The 20,173-nt window shown below is 42.6% G+C and overlaps 1 protein-coding gene across 2 annotated transcripts in view; it reads left to right on the forward strand.

Annotated features, from left to right (window-relative positions):
• Nucleotides 1–20,173, forward strand: part of LOC139757124 (uncharacterized) — a 459,373-nt gene that overhangs the window by 246,255 nt on the left and 192,945 nt on the right. For both annotated transcript variants that reach the window (XM_071677224.1, XM_071677223.1), the window contains one exon: nt 16,127–16,212. In XM_071677224.1, the coding sequence (XP_071533325.1) occupies nt 16,127–16,212 (86 nt within the window). The remainder of the gene's footprint in view (nt 1–16,126; nt 16,213–20,173) is intronic.

A 20,173-nucleotide genomic window follows, 5' to 3' on the forward strand; every position in this document is an offset into this window, starting at 1 on the left:
ATGAGAGTTGGGGTGAGAGACTATCAGTAAATTTTAGGGAGAATAAAAAGATGTTCTGGAAGGAGGTAAATAGGGTGCGTAAGACAAGGGAGCAAATGGGAACTTCAGTGAAGGGCGTAAATGGGGAGGTGATAACAAGTAGCGGTGATGTGAGAAGGAGATGGAATGAGTATTTTGAAGGTTTGTTGAATGTGTCTGATGACAGAGTGGCAGATATAGGGTGTTTTGGTCGAGGTGGTGTGCAAAGTGAGAGGGTTAGGGAAAATGATTTGGTAAACAGATAAGAGGTAGTAAAAGCTTTGCGGAAGATGAAAGCCGGCAAGGCAGCAGGTTTGGATGGTATTGCAGTGGAATTTATTAAAAAAGGGGGTGACTGTATTGTTGACTGGTTGGTAAGGTTATTTAATGTATGTATGACTCATGGTGAGGTGCCTGAGGATTGGCGGAATGCGTGCATAGTGACATTGTACAAAGGCAAAGGGGATAAGAGTGAGTGCTCAAATTACAGAGGTATAAGTTTGTTGAGTATTCCTGGTAAATTATATTGGAGGGTATTGATTGAGAGGGTGAAGGCATGTACAGAGCATCAGATTGGGGAAGAGCAGTGCGGTTTCAGAAGTGGTAGAGGATGTGTGGATCAGGTGTTTGCTTTGAAGAATGTATGTGAGAAATACTTAGAAAAGCAAATGGATTTGTATGTAGCATTTATGGATCTGGAGAAGGCATATGATAGAGTTGATAGAGATGCTCTGTGGAAGGTATTAAGAATATATGGTGTGGGAGGCAAGTTGTTAGAAGCAGTGAAAAGTTTTTATCGAGGATGTAAGGCATGTGTACGTGTAGGAAGAGAAGAAAGTGATTGGTTCTCAGTGAATGTAGGTTTGCGGCAGGGGTGTGTGATGTCTCCATGGTTGTTTAATTTGTTTATGGATGGGGTTGTTAGGGAGGTAAATGCAAGAGTCCTGGAAAGAGGGGCAAGTATGAAGTCTGTTGGGGATGAGAGAGCTTGGGAAGTGAGTCAGTTGTTGTTCGCTGATGATACAGCGCTGGTGGCTGATTCATGTGAGAAACTGCAGAAGCTGGTGACTGAGTTTGGTAAAGTGTGTGGAAGAAGAAAGTTAAGAGTAAATGTGAATAAGAGCAAGGTTATTAGGTACAGTAGGGGTGAGGGTCAAGTCAATTGGGAGGTGAGTTTGAATGGAGAAAAACTGGAGGAAGTGAAGTGTTTTAGATATCTGGGAGTGGATCTGTCAGCGGATGGAACCATGGAAGCGGAAGTGGATCATAGGGTGGGGGAGGGGGCGAAAATTTTGGGAGCCTTGAAAAATGTGTGGAAGTCGAGAACATTATCTCGGAAAGCAAAAATGGGTATGTTTGAAGGAATAGTGGTTCCAACAATGTTGTATGGTTGCGAGGCGTGGGCTATGGATAGAGATGTGCGCAGGAGGATGGATGTGCTGGAAATGAGATGTTTGAGGAAAATGTGTGGTGTGAGGTGGTTTGATCGAGTAAGTAACGTAAGGGTAAGAGAGATGTGTGGAAATAAAAAGAGCGTGGTTGAGAGAGCAGAAGAGGGTGTTTTGAAATGGTTTGGGCACATGGAGAGAATGAGTGAGGAAAGATTGACCAAGAGGATATATGTGTCGGAGGTGGAGGGAACGAGGAGAAGAGGGAGACCAAATTGGAGGTGGAAAGATGGAGTGAAAAAGATTTTGTGTGATCGGGGCCTGAACATGCAGGAGGGTGAAAGGAGGGCAAGGAATAGAGTGAATTGGAGCGATGTGGTATACAGGGGTTGACGTGCTGTCAGTGGATTGAATCAAGGCATGTGAAGCGTCTGGGGTAAACCATGGAAAGCTGTGTAGGTATGTATATTTGCGTGTGTGGACGTGTGTATGTACATGTGTATGGGGGGGGGGGTTGGGCCATTTCTTTCGTCTGTTTCCTTGCGCTACCTCGCAAACGCGGGAAACAGCGACAAAAAAAAAAAAAAAAAAAAATATATATATATATATATATATATATATATATATATATATATATATATATATATATATATATATTTTTTTTTTTTTTTTTTTTTTGCTTTGTCGCTGTCTTGTGCCCTTCAGGCGACATTATCAGGGTGTATACTGACCACCACCCACTCAAATATGCTAACAAGTTCCAAAATAAGAATCAAAGGTTAACTAAGTGGGCCTTGTTCCTTCAAGAGAATAATTCAGATATACACCATACTGTATTAGCAGACTGTTTACCCCACTCTTAAGGTGAGAAATTCCTCTTCCAGGAATTTTCTCCTATAAGGAGGGGGTGTTACGAACATGTGTGTGTGTGTGCCCACATGTTCGTGTATATATGCTTGTGTGCCTTTGTGGTTATGGTGAAAGTGATATTTTAAGGCATGACGACCGAGGAGAGAGCAGGACCATTAGGCCTGCTGTGTTCCCACACCTCTGAAGTTTCCAGGTGGCCGCAGGTGTCAAGAGGATCGTGCCAGGCCATAAATCCAGTTAACCCCAACACTTGGACCTTTCATCCCAGGCTTGGCGGCTGGTGAGGTCAAGATAGGAGGCCAGCCTACGAGGTATGGCCTCCTGTACATCATCGTCGCTGTCAGGACAAGAGGAGGTTGAGCCTTAGGCAAGATGTGGGATGAACTTTGGATCCTCCAACCAACCAGCAGTTTGACAAAGAGGATATATGTGTCGGAGGTAGAGGGAACGAGGAGAAGCAGGAGACCAAATTGGAGGTGGGAGGATGAAGTGAAAAAGATTTGAGTGATTGGGGCCTGAACATAGAGGAGGGTGAAAGGCGTGCAAGGAATACAGTACATTGGAACAATGTGGTATACCAGGGTGGACATGCTGTCAATGGATTAAACAAGGGCATATGAAGCATCTGGGGTAAACCATGGAAAGTTTTGTGGGGCCTGGATGTGGAAAGGGAGCTGTGATTTTGATGCATTACACATGACAGCTGGAGACTGAGTGTGAATGAATGTGGCCTTTTTTCTTTTCCTAGCACTCCCTCGCTGGATTGTGTGTGTGTGTGTGTGTGTGTGTGTGTGTGTGTGTGTATGTATGTATGTATGTATGTATGTATGTATGTATGCAAAAAAAAAAATATATATATATATATATATATATATATATATATATATATATATATATATATATATATATATATATATATATATATATATATATTTTTTTTTTTGCTTTGTCGCTGTCTCCCGCATTTGCGAGGTAGCGCAAGGAAACAGACGAAAGAAATGGCCCAACCCACCCCATACACATGTATATATATACATCCACACATGCAAATATACATAACTACACAGCTTTCCATGGTTTACCCCAGACGCTTCACATGCCCTGATTCAACCCACAGACAGCACGTCAACCCCGGTATACCACATCGATCCAATTCACTCTATTCCTTGCCCTCCTTTCACCCTCCTGCATGTTCAGGCCTCGATCACACAAAATCTTTTTCACTCCATCTTTCCACCTCCAATTTGGTCTCCCACTTCTCCTCGTTCCCTCCACCTCTGACACATGTATCCTCTTGGTCAATCTTTCCTCACTCATTCTCTCCATGTGCCCAAACCATTTCAAAACACCCTCTTCTGCTCTCTCAACCACGCTCTTTTTATTTCCACACATTTCTCGTACCCTTACGTTACTTACTTGATCAAACCACCTCACACCACACATTGTCCTCAAACATCTCATTTCCAGCACATCCACCCTCCTGCGCACAACTCTATCCATAGCCCACGCCTCGCAACCATACAACATTCTTGGAACCACTATTCCTTCAAACATACCCATTTTTGCTTTCCGAGATAATGTTCTCGACTTCCACACATTCTTCAAGGCTCCCAGGATTTTCGAGCCCTCCCCCACCCTATGATCCACTTCCGCTTCCATGGTTCCATCCGCTGCCAGATCCACTCCCAGATATCTAAAACACTTTACTTCCTCCAGTTTTGCTCCTTTCAAACTTACCTCCCAATTGACTTGACCCTCAACCCTACTGTACCTAATTACCTTGCTCTTATTCACATTTACTCTTAACTTTCTTCTTTCATACACTTTACCAAACTCAGTCACCAGCTTCTGCAATTTCTCACATGAATCATCCACCAGCGCTGTATCATCAGTGAACAACAACTGACTCACTTCCCAAGCTCTCTCATCCCCAACAGACTTCATACTTGCCCCTCTTTCCAAAACTCTTGCATTTACCTCCCTAACAACCCCATCCATAAACAAATTAAACAACCATGGAGACATCACACACCCCTGCCGCAAACCTACATTCACTGAGAACCAATCACTTTCCTCTCTTCCTACATGTACACATGCCTTACATCCTCGATAAAAACTTTTCACTGCTTCTAACAACTTGCCTCCCACACCATATATTCTTAATACCTTCCACAGAGCATCTCTATCAACTCTATCATACGCCTTCTCCAGATCCATAAATGCTACATACAAATCCATTTGCTTTTCTAAGTATTTCTCACATACATTCTTCAAAGCAAACACCTGATCCACACATCCTCTACCACTTCTGAAAGGACACTGCTCTTCCCCAATCTGATGCTCTGTACATGCCTTCACCCTCTCAATCAATACCCTCCCATATAATTTACCAGGAATACTCAACAAACTTATACCTCTGTAATTTGAGCACTCACTCTTATCCCCTTTGCCTTTGTACAATGGCACTATGCACGCATTCCGCCAATCCTCAGGCACCTCACCATGAGTCATACATACATTAAATAACCTTACCAACCAGTCAATAATACAGTCACCCCCTTTTTTAATAAATTCCACTGCAATACCATCCAAACCTGCTGCCATGCTGGCTTTCATCTTCCGCAAAGCTTTTACTACCTCTTCTCTGTTTACCAAATCATTTTCCCTAACCCTCTCACTTTGCACACCACCTCGACCAAAACACCCTATATCTGCCACTCTATCATCAAACACATTCAACAAACCTTCAAAATACTCACTCCATCTCCTTCTCACATCACCACTACTTGTTATCACCTCCCCATTTGCGCCCTTCACTGAAGTTCCCATTTGCTCCCTTGTCTTACGCACTTTATTTACCTCCTTCCAGAACATCTTTTTATTCTCCCTGAAATTTAATGATACTCTTTCACCCCAACTCTCATTTGTATATATATTTGTGTATATATATATACATATATACACATGTATATATTTATACTTGCTGCTTTCATCCATTTCAGTCACCACCCTACCACACATGAAATAGCATCCTCCTACACACACACACACACACACACACACACACACACACACACACACACACACACACACACACACACACACACACACACACACACACACACACACACACACACACACACACACACACACACACACACACACACACACACACACACACACACACACACACACACACACACACACACACACACACACACACACACACACACACACACACACACACACACACACACACACACACACACACACACACACACACACACACACACACACACACACACACACACACACACACACACACACACACACACACACACACACACACACACACACACACACACACACACACACACACACACACACACACACACACACACACACACACACACACACACACACACACACACACACACACACACACACACACACACACACACACACACACACCACACACACACACACACACACACACACACACACACACACACACACACACACACACACACACACACACACACACACACACACACACACACACACACACACACACACACACACACACACACACACACACACACACACACACACACACACACACACACACACACACACACACACACACACACACACACACACACACACACACACACACACACACACACACACACACACACACACACACACACACACACACACACACACACACACACACACACACACACACACACACACACACACACACACACACACACACACACACACACACACACACACACACACACACACACACACACACACACACACACACACACACACACACACACACACACACACACACACACACACACACACACACACACACACACACACACACACACACACACACACACACACACACACACACACACACACACACACACACACACACACACACACACACACACACACACACACACACACACACACACACACACACACACACACACACACACACACACACACACACACACACACACACACACACACACACACACACACACACACACACACACACACACACACACACACACACACACACACACACACACACACACACACACACACACACACACACACACACACACACACACACACACACACACACACACACACACACACACACACACACACACACACACACACACACACACACACACACACACACACACACACACACACACACACACACACACACACACACACACACACACACACACACACACACACACACACACACACACACACACACACACACACACACACACACACACACACACACACACACACACACACACACACACACACACACACACACACACACACACACACACACACCAGCGAGGGAGTGCTAGGAAAAGAAAAAAAAAAGGCCACATTCATTCACACTCAGTTTCCAGCTGTCATGTGTAATGCACCAAAACCACAGCTCCCTTTCCACATCCAGGCCCTACAAAACTTTCCATGGTTTACCCCAGATGCTTCATATGCCCTTGTTTAATCCATTGACAGCATGTCCACCCTGGTATACCACATTGTTCCAATGTACTGTACTCCTTGCACGCCTTTCACCCTCCTCTATGTTCAGGCCCCAATCGCTCAAATCTTTTTCACTTCATCCTCCCACCTCCAATTTGGTCTCCCGCTTCTCCTCGTTCCCTCTACCTCTGACACATATATCCTCTTTGTCAAACTGCTGGTTGGTTGGAGGATCCTAAGTTCATCCCACATCTTGCCTAAGGCTCAACCTCCTCTTGTCCTGACAGCGACGATGATGTACAGGAGGCCATACCTCGTAGGCTGGCCTCCTATCTTGACCTCACCAGCCGCCAAGCCTGGGATGAAAGGTCCAAGTGTTGGGGTTAACTGGATTTATGGCCTGGCACGATCCTCTTGACACCTGCGGCCACCTGGAAACTTCAGAGGTGTGGGAACACAGCAGGCCTAATGGTCCTGCTCTCTCCTCGGTCGTCATGCCTTAAAATATCACTTTCACCATAACCACAAAGGCACACAAGCATATATACACGAACATGTGGGCACACACACACACATGTTCGTAACACCCCCTCCTAATAGGAGAAAATTCCTGGAAGAGGAATTTTCTCACCTTAAGAGTGGGGTAAACAGTCTGCTAATACAGTATGGTTTATATCTATATTATTCTCTTGAAGGAACAAGGCCCACTTAGTTAACCTTTGATTCTTATTTTGGGACTTGTTAGCATATTTGAGTGGGTGGTGGTCAGTATACACCCTGATAATGTCGCCTGAAGGGCACAAGTATACATAAAAGTGCTGCAGTGCAAGTGTTAAAGACAAAAGTTCCTTCTCAATCGTGGAATAATTCCTTTGGGTTTGATTGAATTTCTTACTAAAATAGCTTACAGGATGGTCAACCTTGTTTTCGTCCTCCTGCAAGAGGACAGCACCGGCTACCACATTACTGGCATCTACTGCTAACTTGAATGGTTGGTCAAAATCAGGAGCCTGCAAAATAGGACTATTACAAAGTATCAATTTTAACTGATGAAAGGCTGTCTCACACTGCTCATTCCAAACATATCTAACATCCTTCTTCAATAAGTCTGTCAGAGGGGTTGCAAGTATTGCAAAATTAACAGTGAACATCTGGTAGTAGCCAACCATACCCATAAAACGTCTCAGTTCTCTTCTAGATCGGGGGGCACCCATCTGGGATAAAGCCTGGACTTTTGAAGTCGGTGGGGCTAGCTCACCTTGCCTGATTACATCACCCAAATACTGCACCTTGGCCTTCACAAATTTGCATTTGTCGCAGTTGAGTGCAAGGTTAGCTGATTCAAGACCGTTAGGACGTTGTCAAGTCTCTGTAGATATTCGTCCCAACTCTGTATTTCACAATATCATTCAGGTAGACGACACAGCCAGGCAGGTCTCTGATGAGGATGTCCATAAGTCGTTGAAATGTGGCAGGGGCATTCTTCATGCCAAAAGGCATCACTTTTCACTTAAAAGTCTGTCCTAACACTACAAAGGTGCTGATGTCTTGTGCTTTCTCAGTTAATCTAATCTGCAGTACCCTTTTCTGAGATCTAATTTTGACAGGAAGCGAGCATTGCCGACACGATCTGTGTGCAATCTTCCACATGTGGCAGGGGGTAACTATCAGTTCTTGTCACCTCGTTAACCCAGCGGTAGTCACTACAGAACCGACAGGTCCCATTGGGCTTGGGTATGAGAATAACAGGGGAGCTCCACTCTGACTGACATGGTTCAGTCAGGTTGTGCTCAAGCATATAGCTCAGCTCAGTGTGAAGGATGGCTGTTTGTTGTGGGCTAACTCGGTAAGGAGCTTGTTTGACAGGTCAGGCATCTCCCACATCTACATCATGGCTTGTGAGCGAGGTCTATCTAGGTGTGTTTCAGAAAACTTCCGGGTGTTTTGACAGCAGGGCGGACATCTGCACTCGTTGTTCCTCCATTAGATGCAAAATTTTCACCTCCCACTTCCTGTCCACGCCTTTGTCTGGTCCCCAGGTTTCCAAGGCACCTGCAGCTACGTCATCATCCTTATCACACACGGCTACCATTGGACATTGAATGATGCAGACTGGCACAGTCGGTTCCAAAGGGGGAGGATTACAGTCTGAAATATGGCTTAAGCATATTGAGTGGCATAATCTCTGGCCTTTGCACCTGTCGGGGAAGAGACAAGGTAATTCAAGTCTCCTACATACTGGATAATGGTGTAGGGACCCTGAAAATGGGCGGCCAGGGGTTGTCCTGGCTGGGGTAGTAACGCCTTGTCGCCCGTTTCGAAGCTTCTCAATCAAGACTGTCTGTCAGGCCATCTCATCATCTGTTCCTGAGTCTCTCTTGAATGGGCACAAGACAAATCATCACCCTCACCCACTGATTCTTGTACGGACTCGAAATCAGCACAAGGAGGTATCACACAGCTTCTCCTCACTAGTTTCATCCTTAGAGGGTGTCCTCAATTCCTCCGTCTCAACGTAGTCTACCCCAGGGGAGAGGGTATCACACAGCTTCCTCACGCTGGTCTCATTCTCAGAGAACACACTCAGTCTCTCCATCTCAGCAGAGTCTACACTAGCACAGAGGGTATCACACAACTTCCTTTCACTGGTCTCACTCTCAGGGAGTGTCTTCAATTCCTCCATCTCAACGTAGTCTACCCCAGGGGAGAGGGTATCACACAGCTTCCTCTCGCTGGTCTCATTCTCACTCAGTCTCTCCATCTCACCGGAGTCTACACCAGGGGGGAGGGTATCACACAGCTTCCTTTCGCAGGCCTCATTCTCAGAGAGCTCACTCAGTCTCTTTATCTCAGTGGAGTCTACATCAGGGGAGAGGGTATCATACAGCTTCCTCTCACTGGTCTCATTCTCAGAGTGCTTACTCAGTCTCTCCTTCTCAACGGCTATGTCCTCAGGCACACAGCCTGCCATGCCAGCTGTCGTGGACCTGGCATCTTCGTACTCAGGGACCTTATCTGGTACCTCTTCCTCAAGCTGCACTGCATTTGTGGACTCCACCAGTCCTGTAGGCAACACTGGCAGTGGGTTCATCTTCCCACCCGCTAGGTCATTGCCTCACACAAAGTCCACGCCTGAGACAGGCAACCTATCTACAATCCCCACAAGGGCATGGTCCTGTGAAGAGATCTGTTTCTACCCTCACATTGACTAGTGGAGCTTCCTTGAGCCTCCACAGCCCGTCTAACAAGACTCAGTCTCCAGACTCTCCTCCCGGCACCAAGCCATCCAACATCAGGGACTGCAATGCACCAGAATCCCGTAATATGGTGACTTTTCACCGTGCCCCACTTCTACTAACATAGCCATAAGACAGGAGTGGATTGTAGTTCCCACGAAATGGATCCAGTATTACAGATTGATCAACACTCTCGCAGCCCCTAACTTTGCTAAGAGCAGGGACAGCCTCACTTATATTACTAGGTGACCCTAAAGTTGAAAAGAGACTCACCAGCCTATGCTTGGTAGAGTCTCTGGATTCTTTCACCCTAGCCCAGCAATCCTTCACCTGGTGCCCAACCTTGTGACAGTGAAAACAAGCTTTAACTCTCTTGGAGTTGTTCCCCTGACTTTTATGAGTTACCGGCAAGGGAGCAGATTCAGGTGGGATTACATGATCTTCAGATTTCCTCTGCCGTCAAAACCCTTTGAATGTTTCTCCATGGCAAGTTTGAGATATAGGGCATACTCATCTGCTAGTTTCCCAGCCTCCTCAAAAGTCCTCGCTTCTTTAGTAATTATATACTTCAGTACATCATGGGGTATACCGTCCTTACATTCCTCAAGTACAATTAGTTTTGTGATCGCCTCAGCATCACAAGCTTGTTCGGAGCTTAGCTGCTGCACGCATAACCTGAACTTTTCACGAAATTGATCTAGGTAGTTTTGATCAGGATGCTTATTTTTAACTCTAAATTTGAGTCGGTATGCTTCCGGATTTAAATGATAAGCATTCAGCACTGCCTGTTTCTTGACCTCATAATCATTACATTGGCCATCAGTCAACGAGGTGTACGCAGATCCAGCCTACAAATGAGGCGGGGATGTGTCACAGCTGTCCAAGACGACTTCGGTCAAGAGAACTGATGGGCAGTCTGTTCAAACTTAAGGAAAAATGTAGTCTCGTCATCTTCACAGAACTTTCGTACAAGATCTAATTTGTTCAACTGAGACGACACTGATTCTGATAGTGAAGCGTTCAGTCATAATTTTTCAGGTTTGAAAGCAAGCCTAGCTTGTTCAGTCTGTTCCTTCTGCACTTGCACTTGTGCATTGACCTTAGCTATCTCTAGTTGGAGCTGCCAGTTTTCGGGATCAACATTAACATTACTAGAGATATGGGGAGGGATTGAGGCTTTGGCCAACCTCAATGATGGGACGGTATTGTCAACACTAATTTCAACATCAAGCGCAGCATCTACGATTTGCTCACCAACAAAATTATTTATTTATAAAGTCTTCAGCTGCACTTTAACCTACCCGCAACAAGCCTCAACTCATAACTTGTTAAAGAGTTAATGTCCTCGGTAGAGGGTTCAGATGGTCAAAATCAGTGTCGCTGGTCAACGGCATGATTAACAAATTTAGAAAAGAGATTCTTTTAAGGCAAGAAAAAATATCCTGGGGCAAGGTCGCCAAATTTTATGTTAAGATTCTTAGCCTGGCAGGGTCGCCAATTTCCTTTTGTTACACAACACAGGATAACACTGTCTTAAAGTCATGGGATTATATCAACACCAGCCTTAAAACTACTTATAATAAAAGAACTAAAGAGTACAAAATAACAGAAACACATGAATCAAGCACAAATCATTTATGCTAACACTGAACATGAGTTTAACATTCCAGGTAAGATTTCAAACCAGGAGATCTCTTTCCTAATGACAATCTGTCTTCAGTAACATGATTCAAGATACACTTATTGTTGGACACTTCTATGACAAGTTACAATACTCTATGACACTCGAAACTAAATGACAGAGGCAGTTCAACACCGTAGAATCTATATTACGCACTACACTCGGGCTATGGGCTGTGGGACACTCGAAACTAAATGGCAGAGGCAGTTCAACACCATAGAATGTATATTGCGCACTTCACTCGGGCTATGGGCTTGAGACACTCGAAACGAAATGACAGAGGCTTTTTAACACCTTAGAATTTATATCGTGCACTTTACTTGGGCTGCGGGCTGTGGGAGAGAGGGAAAACCACTTACCTCACTGGGCTAGAGAGGAATTGAGGCTCAGCGGGTGTCAGAGGTTTTTATTTTAAGTAGGAATGACTTGCGTCCGCCCTGTTACCCTATAGTGCCACCCTTGATTAGCTGTAGGTCTAAGGTCCAGTTGTGATTGGAGGAGGGTGGCTCCTAAGTGCCACTCCTACTTGGCTGGAGGGCCTCAGGTCCGGCGGTGATTGTAGGAGGGGCTATAGTGAAACTGCTGGTTGGTTAGAGGATCCTAAGTCTGTCCCACATCTTGCCTAAGGCTCAACCTCCTCTTGTCCTGACAGCGACGACGATGTACAGGAGGCCATATCTCATAGGCTGGCCTCCCATCTTGACCTCACCAGCTGCCAAGCTTGGGATGAAAGGTCCAAGTGTTGGGGTTAACTGGATTTATGGCCTGGCACGATCCTCTTGACACCTGCGGCCATCTGGAAACTTCAGAGGTGTGGGAACACAGCAGGCCTAATGGTCCTGCTCCCTCCTTGGTCATCCTACCCTAAAATATCAATTAAACCATAACCCCAAAGGCACACACACATACATATATACACGAACATGTGGGCACACACACACATGTTCGTAACAGTGAATGGGTCATGCTTTCTCCATTTTTCTGCTACCTCGGTGACATGGGAAACAGCAATTGTGTATGATAAGTCGATGAATATATTTACAAATAAAGGTATAAAGTGAGAAGCTTTGTCTGGTATTTGAACCTTAAAGATAACAGACTACAAAGTTACTACTTCGCAAAGGAAAAGTATAAGCTCTATTTTAACTTATCTGATATTTGTCAGAAACTGTCAGAAGAATTAAAAAATTCTTCATGTATAAAGTTTATAATGAAATTTTTTTTTTATCTGTACTCAAGTCCTAATTCTGTAGCTAACTAATTCAGTAGTTTGTAGATGTTTTTGAGTTCACAGGTTGGAAACCAAAAACTTAGGGGTTCTAGGAATAAAAATGTTTAAAAGCTGTTTTTTAATGAGGAAATCATCTTAAAGGCATATGGATGAAAGTCTGAAAGGACTGAAGGTCATGTAGAATGGATAGTAGGTGATATATTGGTGAAGAAGAGACTTAGCAGCACATTAGAAGATACAAGTTGAAGAGGTAGACCATGAAAGAGATAAATGAATGTAGTGACCGAATTCATGGGGCTGGGGATATTTTGGAAGATACAAAAAGAATAATTGTAAACATTTTGGGTATAGATGGAGATATTGATGTAACTTAATAAGTCAACTTAGCGTAAAATGTGAAAAAGTTGGAAACTTTTTTACATGTTGGAAGACTGTTTATAACTCAGGCATACTGGGTATGGGTTGAGGACCTGTGTAAGTGGTGATCAGAGTTTATATACCTGATTCTCTCCATTTGATTGCAAATGATTAATGATAGTAAATGTGAAATAAATGTGAAAGGAAAAATTTGAGAGTGAATCTAAACAAAAGCAAGGTCAATTGGTTCAGCAGGATTGAGGGACAAGTTAGTCGGGGTTTGGGTTTGAATGGAGAAAAAATGAGTCATAGGGTAGGGGGCGGGTGTGAAGCTTCTGGGAGCACTGAAGAATATGTGGAAAGAGAACATTATCTGGGAGGGCAAAGTGGATGTGTTTGAAGGAATATTAGCCCCAACAATATTACGTGAATGCGAGCCATAGGCATCAGATAAGGCTGTGTGGAGGAGGATGTATGTGTTGGAAATGAAATTTCGGAGGATAATGTGTGCAAGGTGGTTTGATCAAGTAAGTGATGAAAGGGTAAGAGAGATCTGTGGTAATAAAAAGAGGGTAGGCTGAAATAGTTTGGACATGGAGAAAATGAGTGAAGAATGGTTGACATAGACAATATGTATTTGAGAAGTGGAGGGAACAAGGAGAACTGGGAGAACAATTTATAGATGGAAGGATGGAGTGAAAAATATTTTGAACTTTTGGGGCCTGAACGTGCAGGAGGGTGAAAGGCGTGTATAGGATGGAGTGAATTGGAATGATGTGGTATACTGGGGTCAGCATGTTGTCAATGGACTGGATTAGGATAAGCGATGTGTCCAGGATAAACCATAGAAAGATCTATGGGGCTTTGTTTTGGATAGAGTGCTGTGCTTTTGGTGCATTACACATGACAGCTAGAGAATGGATGTGCGTGGATGTGGCTTTTCTATGTCTGTTCCTGGCGCTACCTTGCTAATGTGGGAAACAGCAATCAAATGTAAAAAAAAGATGATTGCCAGGTAGAAATTTAGTAACTGAAAATTCATGCATAGAAATTATTCAAGTGGATTACTGTTTCTTGTAAACAACAGTACTTGAAACATTCAAATACTCACTGTGTAAATAGAGTTCTCCATTAGGCACTCTGCTTTTATTGAAGGAAAAGGTTCACAAAATTTAGAAAGTGAATAAGCTAAGATCATGGTATTTAAAAGTATTTTTAACTGTTCATTATTGTGAAAGTCTGATATGTTGCTTAATACCAATAATATTCTTGTCTTAGAATGTAGGTAATACTTTTTTGCTGAAGGAGTTGTGAGAATGTGTGAAAGAGTGTAAGGAACTGAGATCCAGTTTGATGTAGGTAAAAATGAACATGGATTATGAGAGATGGTTGATTATATTATTATTACTTATATACTTGGAAGCAAGTGGAGTGGGGAAATGAGGCAAGTATTTTGGGTGGAGTTGAGTGAGTTTGTCTGCAATTTTAATGTGAGGAATCAGGCATTAGTGTTGAGTGATTTGAAAGAAAGAGTGGGTAATGAGGTAGTTAAGGGTATAAAGGTGGAGCATGTGTACTCAGCAGTGTGAATGAAATGGTGAACAGCTTGTGAAGTTGTGTGGTAAAAAAGGATCAGTGATTTGGAACATTTGGGTTTGATAAAAGGGACACATATAAGAATATGTGAATAAGTAGGAGAAATGGTAAGCAGGCATAATTGGATTATGTGCTAATTGATAGGCATGGAAAAGAAAGGTTTAGCGGTTGAAAAAGACAAGTTATTTGGAGTGCTAATTTGAATGGAATGATCATGAAGGAAGTGGGATGTTTTAGATACCTGGGAGTGGACACTGCAGCAAATGGAACAGTGCAAGTTGAAATAAGGCTTAGGGTGAGTCCTGGGTGTATCAAGGATTGTTTGGAAAGAGTTCATTGTCGGTGAGGGCAAAGATGGATATGTTTGATGGTATAGTAGTCCCATTGGTGTTGTATGGGTGAGAGGGAAAAGCCTTTGAAAAAAGGTACAGAAGAGGGTGGATGTTTTGGAAATTAAGTGTTTGGGGACAATACTTGGAGTGAGGAGGGTTGATCGAATAGGCAATGTTAGGGTTAGGGAGAGGTGTGGTAGTAAGAGGAGTGTATATGAGACATCTGCAGAGGGTGTGCTGAAATGGTTTGGTTATATGGAGAGAATGAGAATGAAAATGAGAATGACAAAGGGGGTATACTTGTCAAAAGTGGAGGAAACAGGGAAAAGAAGGAAAGTGATGAGAAGGTAGAAAGATGGTCTGCAAGATGCCTTGAGTGTTTGAGGCCTGAACATGCAGTAGGGTGTAAGGCAAGCAAGGGAAAGAGTGAATTAGAGCATTGTGTTCTACAGTGTGTGATGTGCTGTCAGTGGACTGAACTAAGGCATATGAAGTGGTTAGGGGAAACTGCAGATAGGTATGGTAAGCAGATAAGACCAATCTTTGTCTGATCCTGGTTCTACCTCTCAGCATAGGAAATGACAAAAAGGTATGAAAGAAGGAAGACTGTAAGTGAGAGATACTCTTGCAATGTTGGTGAAATGTAATACTTTACTTGCTCCTTTCAGATTATTAAATCTTGATACCTGTAATAGTATTGCAGTATATTTGTCAAAATTAGACTATTTTGGATGATTGCTCTTAATCTTTCCTGCCTTACATGCATGACTGAAGTTGCTGTATAGATCAGTTTTAATTTTATCCATTTTTTCTTTGCATGCTATGAGCTTAGTTATATTGTTATCATATGTGATTCTTAGAATACTGATTCCTTTCAGGTCATCGTCGTAATCAGTCCAATTTCTCAGAGACCAGTGAGAGCTCATCTGAGAATCATTCTTCTGAAATGGATAAACTGTTAAAGGTTAGGAATATTAGTTTCAGTTTCTTGATGCAAAATTATAAAGATTTTTCATTTATTTGTTGATAGGTACATGTACTAGGGGCAATAGACATCAACAGAAGATTTGACGGTACCCCCTGAGACATACTAACATGAAAAATACTCAACAGCACTATTCACAACAATGACAAGGGATGGTTGGTCAATTTTATGGCCACAGTCACTTGCATTGGATTCACCTTTAAAACACCTAAACTCTGCTATGGAGTTCTCCAAGAAGCAGTTCTTTCTTCAACTCTTTTGAGTTTATTCCTAGATAACCTTTCATTATCTTTGGCAAACCTCAACATAACACAACACCTTGACGCCGTAGAAGCAACAACAAACATTCTTCCTATGTTACACATCTGGAACAGTGGCTCATCCAGGACATAATATTTACATATTCATTGAAGTCTTCAGTCACTCTTTTGACCCTAGATGGATGTGAATCCAGCTCACACTTTCCAGTTTTTTTGAATGGACAGTCTCTCCAACTGAGCAAATTACCAACCATTCTACTCATCGTCTGACACACAAAATTCACTCCCCACATCAATAACATCAACACAAAAGCAACACAAACTAAATGCCTTTAGAACACAACTGGCACCATCTTTAAACAAGGGAAAGAATCCAGCATCCTGTACAAACAATTCAAAGGAAATATAACAAGCTGAAACCACACACAATAGTATACTCAGAACAGTCATTGGCTGTTCAGCAACCACAAACACTCAACACTACAATGAAAGAAAGATCCTCCCAATATAGTCCCACCTCAACATGCTCACCACTCATTTCTGGGCTACTTCACTTGATCCATCCCACCCAAATCACTCCATAACTGACCACCAACCCCAAAGCAGAAATATAAAGTCTACTCACAAATTACCCCAATTCCTAACAAAACAAAACATGGGCAAAATTCATAAACACTAAAATAACTTGACATGCACCAGACAGCTGATCTCCCAACTCATTCTTAAACTCTAGCCCACCAGACTCACATCCATCAGAAACCACTCTCCATAGACAAAAATGAGTCACACAATCCCACTTAATGCTCTAGAAATCACCTGTCACTACAACACTACAAACACTGTTTCAGTGTATCCTAAGACTCTTCATGCCCATGTTACAGCTCCTGTAAAGAGGACACTAAGTCCTTACTCCTCAATTGCTCTGCACTCTATGCACGTAGATGTACATACAACTTTGTGACACTTCATGACCTGTGGTCCTGACCAGTGGATATGGCTAGTTTCTTGAGTGCTGCAGGAACCTTATTGGGACAGAAGGGGCTCGTAGACATGAAGGCAAGGTAGATATAGGTCCCTTGTGTCAAGGGCATTTGGGTTATGGATTTTCACCCTCTTGGAAATTTGTGATACAGAATAAGAATTCGTCCTTACAGAAATTTATATAATATTCTTACTTTTCTAAACACATTATTTGAAAAACAATTAGTTCCACCAAAATTCTGACTTTATTTTAGGAATTTAGATTGCATTTGTTGTCACATGTATGTACATCTGTGATGTAGGTGGCATGCTTGAGTTTGAATCAGCAGATGCATCTATTACGGTCTGCTTCCATGTCTGTTGGTTGTTCTTTCAAGGTTTATCCATGCTCTTCTGTGTATTTCCCCTCAAGATGTCTGCAAAGAACCCATCAAGTTCAAGTGCAAGTAGTACACTCATACTTGAGTAACTTGCACTCTTAAGTAACCATTGACCTCAAATTCTCAGTGATAGTATCCTTCATTTATTATTCATTTATACTTCATATAACAGTCAACCTCAGTTTTTCAGAGGCCCAAGAATGCTGAAGTGACTGAGAGAGAAATGCTTACTAATCACCAATATAACTCAGATATAACAAGTATAAAGCGTTTTAAAACTGTAAGCAAAGTACATCAATTAAAGTGTCTGTATAAGTATGTTATGGGTCTGTATTCAGGATTATATGTTGGAGTGGCTAGTGTCATTCAGCTGAACTCGATGTCTGAAGCAGTTATAGATGTAAAGATGAAATACAACTCTGTGTTAATAATATGAACATAACAGAGACCATATTTTACCTGTATTATGGTGAATATAAAACAATAGCCTAAAGTACATGGATAAGTGTGGTTGGTAAACAAAATGTTCATTGTGTGCTGGGAGTCTTATTGATGCCAGGTCATCAGCTAGTTCTCCATTAATAACTCTTATAAGCAGTATTTTAGTAACATTACTGTAGAATTAATGATAAGCTTTTGAAGATAAACATAGGCTGTCTTTTATCAACATTACCATAACCGTTTCATTGCCACACTCCACATACATTGTGGTATATGTTAACTCCAGCATCCGTCATCAAGCACACTCACTGTCTGTGGAGCAGTGCATGCCACCTTTGCTTCCCATCAAGGAACAATGCATCCCCAAAGAGGCACTGCTTCCTCCCCATATACAGGCTTGTTGTTTCCTTTAAGTACAGTTCTCCATTAATAAATTAAATAAGCAGTGTTTCAATAGAATTACAGTAAAAGTGTTGATAAGCTTGGAAAGATAAACATAGGTTATGTTGTGTCAGTAGTACCAAAATTACTGTACTCACTTCATTACTCCTACATTAATGTACATGTTATCTCATGTATGAGGCATCACACACATTTGCTGTCTGTGAAGTGGTGCATGCCACCTTTGCTTTCTGCCAAGTAATATGTTTTCCTCCAAGTAACACTACTTCTGCCGTGACTATGGGCCTTGTGTTTTCCTAAAGTACAGTTTTGTGTTGATAAATAAGGAGTGTTTTAGTAGTTTTACAGTAAAAGTATCAGAAAGCTTTCCAAGATGAATGTAGGCTATGTTTTGTCAACAGCACCATAACGACTTCATTCATCACATTACTTATACATTACTGGACATGTTAACTCATGCATCAGCCATCTTACACAGTCACTGTCTGTAGAGCAGTGTACATCAGCTTCACTACCTTCCAAGGAACACTGCTTCCCCCAAAGTAACACTTCTTCATTTGCGGCCATGGATTTATTATTTTCCTGAGGTAGATGACTATTAGTAACTCAAATAGGCAACATTTCAGTAAAAAAAGACAGTCAACTTACCAGTAAGCATTTGAGAATAGATAACATCACTGCCATTACCTCCTCACAGACCACTTAGCAACATCTCTGGTGAGTTAAGCTTACATCTTTTTGAGATGAGTGAAATTATATGACCATCTAAGGTTCATTTGATATGTTTTTTTTATTTTTCATTGTTTTTATATTTGATCATCATTTCCCATGTTACCTAGGTAGTGCCAGGAAACAGATGTAGAAAGACCCATTCACTCTCACACACATACATCATTTATTATACTTGATCGCTACTTCCCGCGTCAGTGAGGTAGCACCAGAAAACGGACAAAGAATGGCCCATCCACTCATATACACACACAGATATATATATATATATATATATATATATATATATATATATTTATATATTTTTTTTTTATTATACTTTGTCGCCGTCTCCCGTGTCCCGTGAGGTAGCGCAAGGAAACAGACGAAAGAAATGGCCCAACCCCCCCCCATACACATGTATATACATACGTCCACACACGCAAATATACATACCTACACAGCTTTCCATGGTTTACCCCAGACGCTTCACATGCCCTGCTTCAATCCACTGACAGCACGTCAACCCCGGTATACCACATCGCTCCAATTCACTCTATTCCTTGCCCTCCTTTCACCCTCCTGCATGTTCAGGCCCCGATCACACAAAATCTTTTTCACTCCATCTTTCCACCTCCAATTTGGTCTCCCTCTTCTCCTTGTTCCCTCCACCTCCGACACATATATCCTCTTGGTCAATCTTTCCTCACTCATCCTCTCCATGTGCCCAAACCACTTCAAAACACCCTCTTCTGCTCTCTCAACCAC

The sequence above is a fragment of the Panulirus ornatus genome, chromosome 24 (genome assembly GCF_036320965.1).
Source record: "Panulirus ornatus isolate Po-2019 chromosome 24, ASM3632096v1, whole genome shotgun sequence".
Lineage (NCBI taxonomy): Eukaryota > Metazoa > Arthropoda > Malacostraca > Decapoda > Palinuridae > Panulirus > Panulirus ornatus.